Genomic DNA, 19,867 nt, shown 5'->3' on the forward strand with positions numbered 1-19,867 from the left:
CCAGTTACAGGTGGAGCCAGTGTGCTCACCACACACCAGCTACAGGTGGAGTCAGTGCGCTCTCCACACACCAGTTACAGGTGGAGCCAGTGCGCTCACCACACACCAGCTATAGGTGGAGCCAGTGCGCTCTCCACACACCAGTTACAGGTGGAGCCAGTGCGCTCACCACACATCAGCTATAGGTGGAGCCAGTGCGCTCACCACACACCAGTTACAGGTGGAGCCAGTGTGCTCGCCACACACCAGCTATAGGTGGAGCCAGTGCGCTCTCCACACACCAGTTACAGGTGGAGCCAGTGCACTCTCCACACACCAGCTAAAGGTGGAGCCAGTGCGTTCACCACACACCAGCTACAGGTGGAGCCAGTGCGCTCACCACACACCAGTTACAGGTGGAGCCAGTGCGCTCTCCACACACCAGCTATAGGTGGAGCCAGTGCGCTCTCCACACACCAGTTACAGGTGGAGCCAGTGCACTCTCCACACACCAGCTATAGGTGGAGCCAGTGCGTTCACCACACACCAGCTACAGGTGGAGCCAGTGCGCTCACCACACACCAGTTACAGGTGGAGCCAGTGCGCTCTCCACACACCAGTTACAGGTGGAGCCAGTGCGCTCACCACACACCAGTTACAGGTGGAGCCAGTGCGCTCTCCACACACCAGCTATAGGTGGAGCCAGTGCGCTCTCCACACACCAGTTACAGGTGGAGCCAGTGCACTCTCCACACACCAGCTAAAGGTGGAGCCAGTGCACTCACCACACACCAGCTACAGGTGGAGCCAGTGCGCTCACCACACACCAGTTACAGGTGGAGCCAGTGCGCTCTCCACACACCAGCTATAGGTGGAGCCAGTGCGCTCTCCACACACCAGTTACAGGTGGAGCCAGTGCGCTCTCCACACACCAGCTATAGGTGGAGCCAGTGCGCTCTCCACACACCAGTTACAGGTGGAGCCAGTGTGCTCGCCACACACCAGCTATAGGTGGAGCCAGTGCGCTCTCCACACACCAGTTACAGGTGGAGCCAGTGCACTCTCCACACACCAGCTAAAGGTGGAGCCAGTGCGTTCACCACACACCAGCTACAGGTGGAGCCAGTGCGCTCACCACACACCAGTTACAGGTGGAGCCAGTGCGCTCTCCACACACCAGCTATAGGTGGAGCCAGTGCGCTCTCCACACACCAGTTACAGGTGGAGCCAGTGCACTCTCCACACACCAGCTAAAGGTGGAGCCAGTGCGTTCACCACACACCAGCTACAGGTGGAGCCAGTGCGCTCACCACACACCAGTTACAGGTGGAGCCAGTGCGCTCTCCACACACCAGCTATAGGTGGAGCCAGTGCACTCTCCACACACCAGCTAAAGGTGGATCCAGTGCGTTCACCACACACCAGTTACAGGTGGAGCCAGTGCGCTCTCCACACACCAGCTAAAGGTGGATCCAGTGCGTTCACCACACACCAGCTATAGGTGGAGCCAGTGCGCTCTCCACACACCAGTTACAGGTGGAGCCAGTGTGCTCGCCACACACCAGCTATAGGTGGAGCCAGTGCGCTCTCCACACACCAGTTACAGGTGGAGCCAGTGCGCTCTCCACACACCAGTTACAGGTGGAGCCAGTGCGTTCACCACACACCAGCTATAGGTGGAGCCAGTGCACTCTCCACACACCAGCTAAAGGTGGAGCCAGTGCGTTCACCACACACCAGCTACAGGTGGAGCCAGTGCGCTCACCACACACCAGTTACAGGTGGAGCCAGTGCGCTCTCCACACACCAGCTATAGGTGGAGCCAGTGCACTCTCCACACACCAGCTAAAGGTGGATCCAGTGCGTTCACCACACACCAGCTACAGGTGGAGCCAGTGCACTCTCCACACACCAGCTAAAGGTGGATCCAGTGCGTTCACCACACACCAGCTATAGGTGGAGCCAGTGCGCTCTCCACACACCAGTTACAGGTGGAGCCAGTGTGCTCGCCACACACCAGCTATAGGTGGAGCCAGTGCGCTCTCCACACACCAGTTACAGGTGGAGCCAGTGCACTCTCCACACACCAGCTAAAGGTGGAGCCAGTGCGTTCACCACACACCAGCTACAGGTGGAGCCAGTGCGCTCACCACACACCAGTTACAGGTGGAGCCAGTGCGCTCTCCACACACCAGCTATAGGTGGAGCCAGTGCGCTCTCCACACACCAGTTACAGGTGGAGCCAGTGCGTTCACCACACACCAGCTACAGGTGGAGCCAGTGCGCTCACCACACACCAGTTACAGGTGGAGCCAGTGCGCTCTCCACACACCAGCTATAGGTGGAGCCAGTGCACTCTCCACACACCAGCTAAAGGTGGATCCAGTGCGTTCACCACACACCAGTTACAGGTGGAGCCAGTGCGCTCACCACACACCAGCTATAGGTGGAGCCAGTGCACTCTCCACACACCAGCTAAAGGTGGAGCCAGTGCGCTCACCACACACCAGTTACAGGTGGAGCCAGTGCGCTCACCACACACCAGCTATAGGTGGAGCCAGTGCACTCTCCACACACCAGCTAAAGGTGGAGCCAGTGCGTTCACCACACACCAGCTACAGGTGGAGCCAGTGCGCTCACCACACCAGCTATAGGTGGAGCCAGTGCGCTCACCACACACCAGCTATAGGTGGAGCCAGTGCGCTCTCCACACACCAGTTACAGGTGGAGCCAGTGCGCTCACCACACACCAGCTATAGGTGGAGCCAGTGCACTCTCCACACACCAGCTAAAGGTGGAGCCAGTGCGTTCACCACACACCAGCTACAGGTGGAGCCAGTGCGCTCACCACACACCAGCTACAGGTGGAGCCAGTGCGCTCACCACACACCAGCTATAGGTGGAGCCAGTGCGCTCTCCACACACCAGCTATAGGTGAAGTGCTCTCACCACACACCAGCTATAGGTGGAGCCAGTGCGCTCACCACACACCAGCTATAGGTGGAGCCAGTGCGCTCACCACACACCAGCTATAGGTGGAGCCAGTGCACTCTCCACACACCAGCTACAGGTGGAGCCAGTGCGCTCACCACACACCAGCTAAAGGTGGAGCCAGTGCACTCTCCACACACCAGCTACAGGTGGAGCCAGTGCACTCTCCACACACCAGCTATAGGTGGAGCCAGTGCACTCTCCACACACCAGCTATAGGTGGAGCCAGTGCGCTCACCACACACCAGCTATAGGTGGAGCCAGTGCGCTCTCCACACACCAGTTACAGGTGGAGCCAGTGCGCTCACCACACACCAGCTATAGGTGGAGCCAGTGCACTCTCCACACACCAGCTAAAGGTGGAGCCAGTGCGTTCACCACACACCAGCTACAGGTGGAGCCAGTGCGCTCACCACACACCAGCTACAGGTGGAGCCAGTGCGCTCACCACACACCAGCTACAGGTGGAGCCAGTGCGCTCACCACACACCAGCTACAGGTGGAGCCAGTGCGCTCACCACACACCAGCTATAGGTGGAGCCAGTGCGCTCACCACACACCAGCTACAGGTGGAGCCAGTGCGCTCACCACACACCAGCTACAGGTGGAGCCAGTGCGCTCACCACACACCAGCTATAGGTGGAGCCAGCATGCTCCCCACACCAGCTATAGGTGGAGCCAGTGCGCTCACCACACACCAGCTATAGGTGGAGCCAGTGCGCTCACCACACACCAGCTATAGGTGGAGCCAGTGCGCTCACCACACACCAGCTATAGGTGGAGACAGTGCGCTCTCCACACACCAGCTATAGGTGGAGCCAGTGCGCTCACCACACCAGCTATAGGTGGAGTCAGTGCGCTCACCACACACCAGCTATAGCGCTTACCACACACCAGCTATAGGTGGAGCCAGTGCGCTCACCACACACCAGCTATAGGTGGAGCCAGTGCGCTCACCACACACTAGCTATAGGTGGAGCCAGTGCGCTCACCACACACCAGCTATAGGTGGAGCCAGTGCGCTCACCACACACTAGCTATAGGTGGAGCCAGTGCGCTCACCACACACCAGCTATAGGTGGAGCCAGCGCTCACCACACACCAGCTATAGGTGGAGCCAGCACTCACCACACACCAGCACTCTAGTGGAGAGAGAGTGATAGAGCCAATTCAATGGATGGGAATTATTAGGAGGCCATGATTGGCAAGGGCCATTGGATGGAATTTAGCCAGGACACCGGGGTTACACCCCTACTCTTTACAAGAAGTGCTATGGGATTTTTAATGACCACAGAGGATCAGGACCTTGGTTTAACGTCTCATCCGAAGGACGGTGCTCTTTGACAGTATAGTGTAGCTGTCACTTTATTGGGGCGTTAGGACCCACACAGACCACAGGGTGAGCGCCCCCTGCTGGCCTCACTAACACCTCTTCCAGCAGCAACCTAATTTTCTCAGGAGATCTCCCATCCTGGTACTGATCAGGCTCAACCCTGCTGAGCTTCAGTGGGCAACCAGTCTTGGGCTACAGGGTAATATTGCTGCTGGAATAATTGTGCATAGGCACTTTTGGCCCAAGTCCCCGTTGATTTCCGACTCGTGGCCCAGCCTTACAGACACTCCTCCTATGATTTACTTGTAATTAGAGGCTAGAACTTTGAGAAATTCTGTAAAGCTACAATGAGAAGAATGCAGAAGGCTATATCACTACCTCTTAGTTTTAAGACGGATCCAAGGACATTTATGCACTGTATATAAAAATCAGTTGAACCAAAATTTGCAACAAAAAGATACACACAATGCAGCTAACCTGTGGTGCCGGGTTTGATGTGTTGTCTGAGTGCTGTGAAGGAACTCTTGTCCAGGCCTTTATTGAACCGCTGTCTGGAAGGAGAAGAGGCCCTGGACCGACGGCTCAGCTGTAGGCTGGTCCACTGACCTCTATGATGCCTCTGGTACCTCATTGCAAAATTTGGACGTTGTAAAATACGCTCCTCCATAGTCCTGAAAAACCTGAAGCTAAGAAAAGGAGAAATTATCATAAGATTGTTATATAAACAGATTTTTGCCTAGATTCAAATTCAGTTTGCTAAAAAGTTATTGATTAATAGCTATTTATTACCCTGTATAAGCACTCTACACTGGTTTTCTATGGAAACTTTTACCAACAAGTATATCAAATAACCAAATCAGTGTTGGTTCTGATAGGCTCTGACTTGTTATCAAAAAAACAAAGGGTGTAATTTTGATACCTACCCAGTGTCTACCCAGTTAGAGATCAAACTTGATTTCCACACTGCTTCATTTTAATGTTGTTGCCATGAAGTAGAGTACCAGTAGAGTACTAAAGCAATCTTTAGTGTCTGTGTTTATCCCGAGGTTTTCCCGCAGCCTGCCGGATCCAGGCCGTATCCAGATCTGATGAAGGACCTGCGCCTGGACCCGATGACAACGCAGTGCTGAAGTGCCAACTAGTCTCTCCCAATGGAGGATCCCTTTCCCACTCTACAGATAAAGCGTCGTCGGGAAACTCAATTCGCGTATCTACCCCGAATTGATAAAATAAAATAAAATTCTGTATCAAAAATGATAAGGAAACACCAGTACTTTGTTTAGGCTTGGTTTGTAGGGAATTCCAAACCTGCGCACATTCAAACGCACATAACTATTGAACCCGTTCTTAATGCGCATGTGAACGCCGTCAGCGTTTATCACAGGTTCGCGTTTAAAGTCTGTGTAGAGGGAATGGTGTCATCTTAGCGGCCCCTAATTTAATAACAAATGATCGTTGCGATGGAAGCGAATCAATCAAAACTAACTTTAGCTGGAAAATAACTTTATTAAAGAACCGCTATAAAGCCAAAACAATCTCTGTTACTTTAAATTATACGTTTATCTCTGTAAAGCTGCTTTGAAACAATCTACATTGTTAAAAGCGCTATATAAATGAAGATGACTTGACTACTAGAGCTTCTTCTACAGGGAAGTTTTTTACACCAACGTGGTATGCAAAAAAGCTTGGCGTCTACCAGCCGTGTCCGTGATAACAGTGTAGTTTAGGGGTGTGCAGCAGAGCCAATATTTGTATCTGTAACAATCTCAAAATGATTCGTATCTGTATTCGTATTAAACCTGAAGTGGGCAGGGCTTTATCAGGAAGTTCGTACAATTACTTAAGAAGACCACTATGTCTATGGTTTTAGATGTCTGTTTCCTTTGTAGCAATTATTAAACAAATTTGACTTGTATAATTAATAAAATAACTGATTATTATTATTATAACATTTATTTAAATATTTTCTAACTGTCAGAGCCGATAGCCTTGTAAATATGCAGTGCTAAATATGTCTGACTTCGCCAGTCATAAATCACTAAAATTAACATTAAAGAGGTGTGTGAACTCGCAAGTACGATGTCAAGCACTGTAATTTGCTCTGGCCCCCTTCCTGTTCGCAGGAGTGATGAGATAGTTAGTAGACTGTCCTCTCTTAATCGCTGGCTGTCTAAGTGGTGTCTGCAAAATAATATAGAATTCATAGACAATTGGAAAAGTTTTTGGGGCAGACCTGACCCAAAAAGAGATGGTATTCATCCCTCCTGGGATGGTGCTGCTCTTCTCTCTAGTAATATGGCACATAGTCTTAGAGATAAAAAATGACAAATTGGGCCTCAGGTCAGGAAGCAGACAGACTGGCTAAACCGACCGTCTGCTAGCGGCCTCGCGTCACCCAGGTCAGATAAATCCCATCACATAGAGCCTCTTTCACCTAGATATCATCATATAAAGACTCTTTCACCTAGATATCATTATACAGAGACTGTCTGTCCTAACCGAATTAATAAATACAAAAAACTCTCAAACCCATTTAAGGGTAAAAATTGTATTGATGTTCAGGAAATAAAAAAAAACCTGATATAATGCAGATGAACAAGTGATAAATCTCGGGTTGCTGAATATACAATCCCTTTATTCAAAAGCACTTATTGTAAATGATATGACTTACAAATCATAATCTATATGTTCTGTGTTTGACAGAAACCTGACTAAAAACAGATATTTGTTTGAAGCAGCGGCTAACGACATTAACGAGAAATAAAGCTTCGACCCCAGACGTTTCCAAACAGCACAGCAGTAATGACTTTATGAACTTCTTTACTTGCAAGATTGATAATATCAGGGAGAAAATTATAACTATGCAACCATCTACTACAGTATCGCATCAGGGAGTGAATTGTAGCCTCCCTGAGGAAAAATTCCATTCATTCATTGTTATAGGAGAGGAAGAATTTTCTAAACTCGTTAAATCATCTAAATCGACAAAATGTGTGTTAGACCCTATACCGACTAAGCTACTGAAAGAGATGCTCCCAGAGGTCACAGATCCTCGTCTTAATAACTTAAAACTTTTAAGCTGGCTATTATTAAACTGCTTCTTTTTTTTCTTTTTTTTTAAAAGGCAACTTGATCTTACAGAATTAGTCAATTACAGGCCGATCTCGAATCTACCTTTTTTGTCAAAGATACTAGAAAAAGCAGTATCTTCACAACTGTGTTCCTTTTTAGAAAGAAATGATATCTGTGAGGATTTCCAGTCAGGATTTAGACCGTACCATAGTACCGAGACTGCTCTCATTAGAGTTACACATGATTTGCTCTTATCATCCGATCGTGGTTGTGTCTCTCTATTAGTGTTACTCGATCTTAGTGCTGCATTTGACACTATTGACCACAACATTCTTTTAAATAGACTAGAAAATTATGTTGGCATTAGTGGAATTACATTGGCATGGTTTAAATCATACTTATCTGACCGTTATCAGTTTGTAGCAGTAAATGAAGAGATGTCTCATCGATCACAAGTTCAGTATGGCGTACCACAAGATTATTAGAATGCATAGCTGATATAAAAAAAAATGGATGACTAGTAATTTTGTACTACTTAATTCTGAAAAAAAAAACAGAGATTCTAATTATTGGACCAAACCCCCCTAACCCCCCCACCCTCCACCGTATAACCTAGAAAACTGTCTGATACTTGATGGCTGCTCTGTCAAGTCTTCGTCGTCGGTTAGGAACCTGGGTGTGCTCTTTGATACCAATCAATATTTAAAGCCATGTTTCTAGCATATGTAAAACAACATTCTTCCATCTTAAAGTGGAAGGAGCTTTCCTGTAGCTTAAACAGTAGAGCGTTGGTGCTTGCAACGCCAAGGTCATGGGTTTGATTCCCAGGAAAAACAAGAACTGATAAGAATGTAAATGTGTACCTTGAAATGCAATGTAAGTCACTTTGGATAAAACTGTCTGCCAAATGCATAAATGTCTGTGTAAAGGCAATTCAGAGGTTTGTTTCTAAACACATTATAAATGTTTGAAATGTATTCCTGAAAACACATTACAAAAACTATGTAGTACTGAATTGAGGAGTTACTCGGTAACTCGAGTTAACGTTAAACGGTTTTTGTTTAGTTTTTTCCAGTTTTTAAGGATTTTTTGTTCTCAAAAAATGTTGTTCCCATTAGTTCTCTGGGAACCACCCTGGTGGCTAGTTCCTAGAACTGAGTTCCTAGAACTACCCAGTGCGAAAGCCCCTTTTGTTTGTCACTTACCCGTCCAGGACCTTTCACTCGCACTTGATTATAACACAGTGGACCAACGATGACAGGTCCACTAAAATGACTCAACTAAGAGAGTAGTCAACATTTTATTTCAAGAGTTTTCAGATTGTATTCAGCCTCAACCTTGATTTTTTACATATTCTTACCGAGAATGAAAATATTTCCCCTCAAACCTTGGCCGATAGAGATGGGTGTACCGTGAGGGACTCCTTATTCTGTGGATATGTCTTTTCTTGTTCTGAAAAATATAAAAATACTATTTTAAATGACATTCAGAAATGCAACTGATAATCATCAATTGAAGAATGCTAGTTTAAAAAATGTAGCATTAGATAATAACTTGACAATTCAATATTCCAGACAAGATTTCCAATATCATTGTATGTTTGTAATAGTTGCTGGAAAAACAAATAAGCACGTTAAAAACACATTAGGGTTATGCAATAATATTTTAATCTTGTCTTTCATTTTTAATCTTTAATCAGTATTTTGCTACTGTGAAAAAAATATTTATATTCTTTGTTTAATGCTAATAATAAATTGAAAAAGATGAATTGAACTTAAAACTGTCTGTCATTGCAAAGATAATATGGCTGTATAAGTGTATTTTTTATGTTTAGCTATTTTCCTTCCACATTTCTTGTAAGGTGAGATGTATCACACATGAATGCATAATATAGAAAATGTCATGTTGCAACAAAAAAAACTAAAAAACTTTTGAATGCAGATCAACAATGTATGAGAGGAGAATAAAATAAATAAATTAGAGAAAAATAAACATTGCATATAATAGTTCTTTATGAACAAAAACAACAAGAACATATATATATATATATATAGTGCACAATCTGTCAGGCCCACTGGAGCCTCATCGATAGGGCAATCTTGCACTGAATACCTCTGAGGTAAACTAACCCCGGAACACGAGCTGGGACAGGTTATGTTCAGAGAGTAAGTTGCTATGACTACTCAATATACCCTGAAACTTTCCTCAGATTTTTGGAACCGAAAGTTGAGGTTCATACAGCTCAGAATCCTGAAGCCAGATTGGTTCACGTCTGTGCTTTTCACAGACAAATGGCATTTCAGCTCGCTGCAAGCGTTGGCTGCCTATAAGGCCATGCAGAAATGCCCAGTCATCAGAATCTTTCTTCTTCAGTGCGAAGATCATCTCGCTGCTCCAGAGAAGACTGAAGCCTCTCTCTCGCTGACGATTCAGTTCATCAGTTTGATTCAAGCCATCCAGCGATTAAATTAAAGAGCAAATTTGCGCAAATTTTCAACAACATTGTTCCAAATGTCGTGTCATGAATTTGAGTCGTGCAGGGCTCACTGCCCCCTCTAGATGAGAATACCCAGTGTGGTGTACCGCCGCCACCTTGCATCCGCCTGGAGACTTCGCTTCTTCCTTCGCCTCATGACTAACCCTAACCCTAACCCTAACCCTCGAGCCGGCCATTCCCTCATCTCACAACCTTCTCCATCTCACAACCTTCTCCATCACACAACCCTCTCCATCTCACGACCTTCTCCATCACACAACCTTCTCCATCTCACAACCCTCTCCATCAGACAACCTTCTCCATCACACAACCCTCTCCATCTCACAACCTTCTCCATCTCACAACCCTCTCCATCTCACGACCTTCTCCATCTCACGACCCTCTCCATCTCAGAACCTTCTCCATCTCACAACCTTCTCCATCTCACAACCTTCTCCATCTCACGACCTTCTCCATCTCAGAACCCTCTCCATCTCAGAACCTTCTCCATCTCACAACCTTCTCCATCTCACAACCCTCTCCATCTCACAACCCTCTCCATCTCACAACCTTCTCCATCTCACAACCTTCTCCATCTCACAACCCTCTCCATCTCAGAACCTTCTCCATCTCACAACTCTCTCCATCTCACAACCTTCTCCATCTCACGACCTTCTCCATCTCAGAACCCTCTCCATCTCAGAACCTTCTCCATCTCACAACCTTCTCCATCTCACAACCCTCTCCATCTCACAACCCTCTCCATCTCAGAACCTTCTCCATCTCACAACTCTCTCCATCTCACAACCTTCTCCATCTCACGACCTTCTCCATCTCAGAACCCTCTCCATCTCAGAACCTTCTCCATCTCACAACCCTCACCATCTCACAACCCTCTCCATCTCACGACCTTCTCCATCACACAACCTTCTCCATCTCACAACCCTCTCCATCAGACAACCTTCTCCATCACACAACCCTCTCCATCTCACAACCTTCTCCATCTCACAACCCTCTCCATCTCACGACCTTCTCCATCTCACGACCCTCTCCATCTCAGAACCTTCTCCATCTCACAACTCTCTCCATCTCACAACCTTCTCCATCTCACGACCTTCTCCATCTCACAACCCTCTCCATCTCACAACCTTCTCCATCTCACAACCTTCTCCATCTCACAACCTTCTCCATCTCACAACCTTCTCCATCTCACAACCCTCTCCATCTCAGAACCTTCTCCATCTCACAACCTTCTCCATCTCAGAACCCCTCTCCATCTCACAACCCTCTCCATCTCACAACCTTCTCCATCTCACAACCTTCTCCATCTCACAACCTTCTCCATCTCAGAACCTTCTCCATCACAGAACCCTCTCCATCTCACAACCCTCTCCATCTCACAACCTTCTCCATCTCACAACCTTCTCCATCACAGAACCCTCTCCATCTCACAACCCTCTCCATCTCACAACCTTCTCCATCTCACAACCCTCTCCATCTCAGAACCCTCTCCATCTCAGAACCTTCTCCATCTCACAACCCTCTCCATCTCAGAACCCTCTCCATCTCACAACCTTCTCCATCTCAGAACCCCTCTCCATCTCACAACCCTCTCCATCTCACGACCTTCTCCATCTCACGACCCTCTCCATCTCAGAACCTTCTCCATCTCACAACCCTCTCCATCTCACAACCCTCTCCATCTCACAACCCTCTCCATCTCAGAACCCTCTCCATCTCAGAACCTTCTCCATCTCACAACCTTCTCCATCACACAACCTTCTCCATCACAGAACCCTCTCCATCTCAGAACCCTCTCCATCTCACAACCTTCTCCATCTCACAACCCTCTCCATCTCACAACCTTCTCCATCTCAGAACCCTCTCCATCTCACAACCTTCTCCATCTCACAACCCTCTCCATCTCACAACCTTCTCCATCTCACGACCTTCTCCATCTCAGAACCCTCTCCATCTCAGAACCTTCTCCATCTCACAACCCTCTCCATCTCAGAACCCTCTCCATCTCACAACCTTCTCCATCTCACAACCCTCTCCATCTCACAACCTTCTCCATCACACAACCTTCTCCATCACAGAACCCTCTCCATCTCAGAACCCTCTCCATCTCAGAACCCTCTCCATCTCACAACCTTCTCCATCTCACAACCCTCTCCATCTCACAACCTTCTCCATCTCAGAACCCTCTCCATCTCACAACCCTCTCCATCTCAGAACCCTCTCCATCTCACAACCTTCTCCATCTCACAACCCTCTCCATCTCACAACCTTCTCCATCTCAGAACCCTCTCCATCTCACAACCCTCTCCATCTCAGAACCCTCTCCATCTCACAACCCTCTCCATCTCACAACCTTCTCCATCTCACAACCTTCTCCATCTCACAACCTTCTCCATCTCACAACCTTCTCCATCTCAGAACCCTCTCCATCACACAACCCTCTCCATCTCACAACCCTTTCCATCTCACAACCTTCTCCATCTCACAACCCTCTCCATCTCACAACCCTTTCCATCTCACAACCTTCTCCATCTCACAACCCTCTCCATCACACAACCCTCTCCATCACAGAACCCTCTCCATCTCACAACCCTCTCCATCTCACAACCTTCTCCATCTCACAACCTTCTCCATCTCACAACCTTCTCCATCTCACAACCTTCTCCATCTCAGAACCCTCTCCATCACACAACCCTCTCCATCTCACAACCCTTTCCATCTCACAACCTTCTCCATCTCACAACCCTCTCCATCACACAACCCTCTCCATCACAGAACCCTCTCCATCTCAGAACCCTCTCCATCTCACAACCTTCTCCATCTCACAACCTTCTCCATCTCACAACCTTCTCCATCTCAGAACCTTCTCCATCTCACAACCTTCTCCATCTCACAACCCTCTCCATCTCACAACCTTCTCCATCTCACAACCTTCTCCATCTCACAACCCTCTCCATCTCACAACCTTCTCCATCTCACAACCTTCTCCATCTCAGAACCCTCTCCATCACACAACCCTCTCCATCTCACAACCCTTTCCATCTCACAACCTTCTCCATCTCACAACCCTCTCCATCACAGAACCCTCTCCATCTCAGAACCCTCTCCATCTCACAACCTTCTCCATCTCACAACCCTCTCCATCTCACAACCTTCTCCATCTCAGAACCTTCTCCATCTCACAACCTTCTCCATCACACAACCCTCTCCATCTCACAACCCTTTCCATCTCACAACCTTCTCCATCACACAACCCTCTCCATCACAGAACCCTCTCCATCTCAGAACCTTCTCCATCTCACAACCCTCTCCATCTCACAACCTTCTCCATCTCAGAACCTTCTCCATCTCACAACCTTCTCCATCTCACAACCCTCTCCATCTCACAACCTTCTCCATCACAGAACCCTCTCCATCTCATAACCCTCTCCATCTCATAACTTTACTTGAATGTGTTACAATAGAAGTATGTAGAGAAAAAAAGAAAAATGTAATTGTAAGTTGAAACTATAGATCACCAGGTTCTAATATTGATTTACTTAAGGATTGGATAGAGGAAAAATGTACAAAAACAAATCAGAAAGTCATGTTTATCTGTGGTTACATTGATTTGTTAAATCCAAATAAGCACACTATGATGAAGGATTGTATTAATACAGTGTATAGTCTGGGCTTTTTCCCCAAAATTATCAGACCCAGTAGGATAACTTCCCACTGGAAAACACTAATTGATAATATTTTTACAAATGATATAGATAACAATATAGTGAGTGGACTGTTAATAAATTATATTAGTGACCACCTACCAGTTTTTACAGTTTACAACAGCAATTACACATCTAAAAAAGGCAATAAACCTCTATTCAGACGGGTCAGAACAGAAGAGTCTATGGTTGCATTTAAAGATGATTTGCTTTCACAAGACTGGGAAATAATATACACTACAGGCCAAAAGTTTGGACACATTACTATTTTTAATGTTTTTGAAAGAAGTTTCTTCTGCTCATCAAGCCTGCATTTATTTGATCAAAAATTCAGAATTTTTTTTTAATATTGTGATATATTATTACAATTTAAAATAATTGGTTTTCAATTTATTTATTTCTGTGATGCAAAGCTGAATTTTCAGGATCATTACTCCAAAAGGATTTCAAAAGGATTACAAAATGCCTGTAAAAAGATAAATACACTTTATAGAGAATTTATTAAACACAGAACTATAGAAGCAGAAAATAAATATAAGAAATATTTAAGAAAGTTAACTAAGATTATGAGAACTTGTAAGAGAGAAATCTATTAGTGTCACATATGAGACTCCTGCAGTTCCTCCTGCTCACCACCAGAGGGAACCCTCTCCTGAATATTAAACCATTTGAACTACATTTCCCACATACCTAGCACTGATTACCTTGCACCTGATCTTCATCAGTGGACTATTTAAGGTGCTCTCAGACTCTGCCTCATTGTGAAGTTTTGTATTTACCCTGGTGATCAACTCTGAGCGTTTCGTCCTGTGTTTTGTCTTCCTGTAGATTACTTTTGGACTGTCTATTCTCATCTTGATTCTTTGCTGCCTGCCCTGGACTATATTCTATACTGGACTGATTTATGTAAGTTTGCTGCCTGCCCTGACCTTATGCCTGTTTCTGGATTACGAGTTGCCTTATCTCTACTGTTGTGTTTGCTGGTGATTGACCCTGATTGTACGACCAAGATTATAATAAAACTGCAAATGGATCCTCACTCTCCTGAAGCTTCATTACAATTAGATAATAATAAAAATAATATAAAGGGTATATGGAATATGCTAATCAATAGTATTATGAGAAGGGGCACGAGACAGTCTAATTATCCCCAGTATTTCATTGATAATGAAAAGAACATTAATAATTTGGAGGATGTGGTCAATAACTTTAATAAATATCTTGTAAATGTCGGACCCAGATTTAGCTGAAAAAAAATCCTATTCCACAGATAATCGATAACAGATACAATGGTCTTATTGAAAGAAATCAATGTTCGATGTTTCTTAAAGCAGTAGAAGAAAAAGAAATAATAGATATTGTTAAATGCAAAACTAAAGCATCCACTGATTGCAACGAAATGGATATGAAGATAGTAAAAAATGTAACTGAGGGGATCTCAAAACCATTAACTTAAATTTTTATTTTGTCATTTCAAACTGGTCAATTTCCAACAAAAATGAAAACAGCAAAAGTCATACCTCTGTACAAAACTGGAGGCAAACGCCACTTCACAAATTACAGGCCTGTCTCTATACTGCCACAATTTTCAAAAATTCTAGAAAAACTCTTCAATGGCAGATTGGACAAATTCGTTGATAAATACAAATTACTCATTGACAGTCAATATGGATTCAGAAAAAAATAGGTCAACATCACTATAGCTTTAACTGAACTCATTGAAGAAATTACAAATTCCACAGACAAAAATAAATATGGAGTTGGGGTATTCATTGATTTGAAAAAAGCGTTTGATACAATTAATCATGAAATATTAATCAATAAACTGGAAAGGCTCGGGATCAGGGGCTAGTGCTGAATTGGTTAAACAGTTATTTAAAAGATAGGAAACAATTTGTGAAGTTGGGAGATTATACATCTGAATGTTTGGATCTTGCGTGTGGTGTCCCCCAGGGCTCAGTATTGGGACCAAAATGATTTATTCTCTACATAAATGACATATGTGAAGTATCTGAACTAATGAAATTGGTGTTATTTGCTGATGACACAAATCTTTGGTTCTGGTCAGAATTTACAGCAACTCCTGGACTTAATAATAAAACAGTGGTTTGACATAAACAAGTTATCATTAAATTTGAGCAAAACTAAATTCATAAATTCTAGATTCATTGTAATTCAATCAAGCAATTTCAGTTACAGATCGAAAGTGTTAACATAGAAAGAGCATATGAAATGAAATTCCTTGGAGTGATTATAGATGGCGGGATTTGCTGGAAATCTCACATAAAATATATTCAAACAAAACTATAGAAGTATTTCAGTCCTGGCTAATGCTAAGCACATTCTGGATTACAGATCACTCTACGTTTTGTATTGTTCACTGGTGTTACCGTATTTTAACTATGATTTAAAGGGAATGTCAAATTTTAAGACTCCCAGTTTTCGAACTACTAGGAAAAGTTTCTGTTTATCTGTCAGTGGCGTTAAATTGTGGAATAAACTAAATAATGAGTTCAAGCAATGTCCAAACATATTTTAAACAACTCATTTTACAAAGAAATTATATTCCAGAGGTACAAAGAAATACAGTGCTAAAAATAACCTGAGCTTATATTGAATAATTTATAGTATGTGTATAATTATTGCTGTGTAGGTGTAATATATGTATGTGAATAGAACTTCTGAATATATATTTTCAATGATTATAGATTTATTATCTCTGTAGATTTATTATTTTGTAGCCATTGCCTTAAATATAGTAGTAAGGGTATAAAGGGGTAGGAGTACATAAGTTTTACTTCCTACTCCTTTCTGTAAATAGAGGTTTCTTTTTAAGTAGCCTACTGGAAAGTATGGAGTTTTATTTTGTTTAATGTTTTTTATTTCTTTTTTTTTAATTGTATTTACATGTTTAAATAAAAGATATCAATTTTTTTTTTTTTTTGTAGTGCTTTTCTACAAATATTTGTGTACTGCACGTACAATAATGGAGGTTTTGGCAAAATGTCACCTGTAGTAAGTCAGTCTGGTCACTAGAAAGGTACTACAACCTTTAAAAAAAAAAAAAAAAAAAAAAATATATATATATGTATATATATTTTATTATTATTATTATTATTATTATCTTCAGACACGTGAATAATGGTCCATATTACACACAAGAAGAAAGAAGAGAGAAGAAATTTTTTTTTATACAACATAAAAACAATACATTCATCTCCTGTATAGGCTCATAAGCCAGTGAGTCCAAATGGCAGAAGAATATCGCACCGAGCTTAGTCCAGGGTTGGTCAATGCAGTGATGATACTGTTCACCGAGCTCGAGAGCCTGCACATGCACCTGTACATAAGATTTCGCAGTACAGCAGGGCAGTTTGGCAAACCCACATTTACAAACAATTGGCTTGCACTACTCCAACGTGGGACCCTCAGTAGCATCCGCATGGCATCATTATACGCTACATTTAGCTTTTGCATACTACTCTTTTTGTAGCGCCTCCACAGGTGGGCAGTATACATGGTAGTGCAATACGCCCTAAAGAGTCTGATTTTAACAGGTGTTGAGCACATTCCAAACCTGCGGATCACCATGTTAGCCTGTCCATAAAGCATGCCACACTGTCTGTAAATGTCTCTGTCATCAGACAGGTCTGCAGTCAAATAATGCCCCAAATATTTACATTCATTAGTGACCTTAAGTCTATTGCCTGACAAAAAGAAATCTGGGAAAACCAGTTTGGAGTCCTCTCTGCTCCGGGCTATCATAATAATGCTTTTCTTTGAGTTGTATTTTATATCAAAGTCTGTTCCATACTGAGTGCACACATGCAACAGCTCTTGTAACCCAGCGCTATATGGACAGAAAATAACAAGGTCATCAGCGTACATTAGGTGGTTAATGGTACTGTCGCCAACCCTACAGCCCGTTCCACAATCATTTAAAAACCTTGACAAGTCGTCCATATATACATTAAATAAAAACGGAGACAAAATACTGCCCTGTCTTACTCCATTTGACACACAGAAAGATGCAGATAAACAATTTCCCCATTTTACAGACATTAACTGATGGCCATACCAGAAAACCAGAATTCTCACAAGACATTTTGGAGCACCTTTCTTGTACAATTTAGAAAATAATTTTTCATGGTTTACATAGTCAAAGGCCTTTGAGGCATCAATAAAACACATACAAATTGTTGTCTTTTGTCTATTGTACCGATCCAAGATTTCTTTCAAAGCAAAAATGCACATATCTGTTCCATGCTTGGGTTTAAAACCAAACTGGTTATCAGAGGTCAGCAAAAACTCTTCCAACTTATTCAAAATGGACTTTTCCAGTACCTTAGACAAAGTGCTGGCCAGAGCTATAGGTCTATAATTGTCTTAACTGTTAATTTTGCCAGTTTTATCTTTTACAATTGGAACCAAAATGACCGACAATAACCGGTCGGGTAGGACTCCATGAATAAGAAAGCCTGTAAAACAAATGGCGAGCAAGAGATATGTTTTTCTGCTAGCATATTTTAAATGTTTATATATATATAAACTTTTGATGGATTACAGTAATTATTTTCTAAATATATTTATGTACTGTACATACAGTAAGGGAGGTATTGGCAAAAATTTCACCTGTAGTAACATACTAATCGGAACCTACTACAAGTTTTGACATTTGAACATGTCTGTTTTAAGTTTTAAAGGTAATTTAGATTAATACAAATATTACGTTTTACCGCAATTGGTTGAATTTGTAGACGTTCCCTTAGGCAAAGTATTCTCAGGTATAAATAATATGCAGCTATAATGCACGTAAGGTTATTTCAAATTAATATTTCATGTCGATATACACTGGTTGCAATCGTTGTATTGATTTGCATTCTTTGTAAAACTGTCGACTTTATAGTGGCAGTGTAACAGTGGCAAGGGAACACGAAGGGAACACGAATGTCCGGCGAATACCCATCCAAACTTTAACTAACGTAACCGCGCTCCTAAAGCGAAATATGTATTACTCTTTGTCATCCACATACTGTGTGTATGGAGTGCAACAGAGCAGCATCGAGAATATCAATATCAATGGTTCCGGATATTTGTTATAGGAAGATGAACTAAACAGGAAGGGTTATGAAGTGACTGATGCTGTCCTCGCGCAGCGCTCAGAAATATCAAACAAAACGCACTCGCAGTTGAAGTAACCCAACTTCTAAAACATTACCTAACGTTCTGTTTCTGTTAGGCGTCGTTTCTGGGATTCTATATTTAAAATTGAATATGGAGTTGCATTCTGAACCCTAGAACAGATTACTACAACAGAGCTTGTAACGATGGTGTTGTTGCTGATGTTCAGGTGCGAAATGAATCATTCATACCGTTTTACTGCAATGAACGGGATCTTCTGTACGCCTGTCCATCCTGTCCGACGTTTTCCCGTTGAATTGATCGATTATTGTGTTTTCTTAACATGAACACGAGCTCCGCCAAATTATTTTCTAACTGGACTTTCACTTTCACTTTCTATTTGTGTTGTCGCTGCTGCTGTCATAAGTCAGTTGCAGTGTGTTGAAGTTAGACATGCTGACTTCATTTCTCTTCCAGTCCGAACACGTCTGCTTTCAGCTTTCCTTGCATATTTAAGGTCGGGGCCAAATCTTATGTGGCATTTGTTTGTGCTTTAAAATAAAGTATAATAATAATAATAATAATAAAAGAAAAGCTTTCACCACGGACAGGGTTCTTTTTAAAAAAAAGAGGGGGGGGGGGGGGGGGTATTTAGATATTTTATGAAGATGTTACAATTTAAATTAACAAATAAATGTAATATTCCTACTTTAATCTGATAGTTTTGTAAGTTCATGTAACACAATTTCCATCAGTGTGCACAAGCAGGCGTCCTTCGTTACCATAGTAACCGTCCTGCTTCTGCATTCCACTTTCACACCTTTTCGTGCGCATGGAAAAGTATGGAAGAGTTCCTACTGATGATTTTTAAATGATGTTATTTAATGATACTGCAGATTGCACTTCGTAGATCACACTGAAAACAACTGTTTTGCAGAGCGTGCCATGTTTGCTGTGATGCATTTACACGGCTTTGACCAGCGGATGTCGCTAGCGTGGCTCTCTATTCTGCTCCGCTGCTTTGCGCATGCGTAGAAGTGCGAGAAAATAAGTCATGATTACGAGAAAGTACAAATATCTATAAATTATTAAATCAAGATGTAAAATGGCATAAGATATTATTTCTTGTTTTCTGGGGGAAATCAAAATTAAGTGAGTTTATGCTTAAAA

General features: G+C 43.4%; 1 protein-coding gene across 1 annotated transcript in view; it reads right to left on the reverse strand.

The window, feature by feature from the left end:
- LOC307173327 (uncharacterized protein) overlaps nucleotides 1-19,183 on the reverse strand; it is a 74,704-nt gene extending 55,521 nt beyond the window's left edge. Inside the window, exons 1-3 of the mRNA XM_079896350.1 lie at nucleotides 18,949-19,183; nucleotides 8,736-8,827; nucleotides 4,781-4,989 (exon numbers count right to left, since the gene is read on the reverse strand). Coding sequence (XP_079752476.1) covers nucleotides 4,781-4,989; nucleotides 8,736-8,827; nucleotides 18,949-18,990 — 343 coding nt within the window. The 5' untranslated portion in view covers nucleotides 18,991-19,183. The remainder of the gene's footprint in view (nucleotides 1-4,780; nucleotides 4,990-8,735; nucleotides 8,828-18,948) is intronic.
- Between the last annotated feature and the right edge of the window lie 684 nt (nucleotides 19,184-19,867).

The sequence above is a fragment of the Squalius cephalus genome (genome assembly GCF_949319135.1).
Source record: "Squalius cephalus genome assembly, chromosome: 16".
Taxonomy (NCBI): Eukaryota; Metazoa; Chordata; class Actinopteri; order Cypriniformes; family Leuciscidae; genus Squalius; species Squalius cephalus.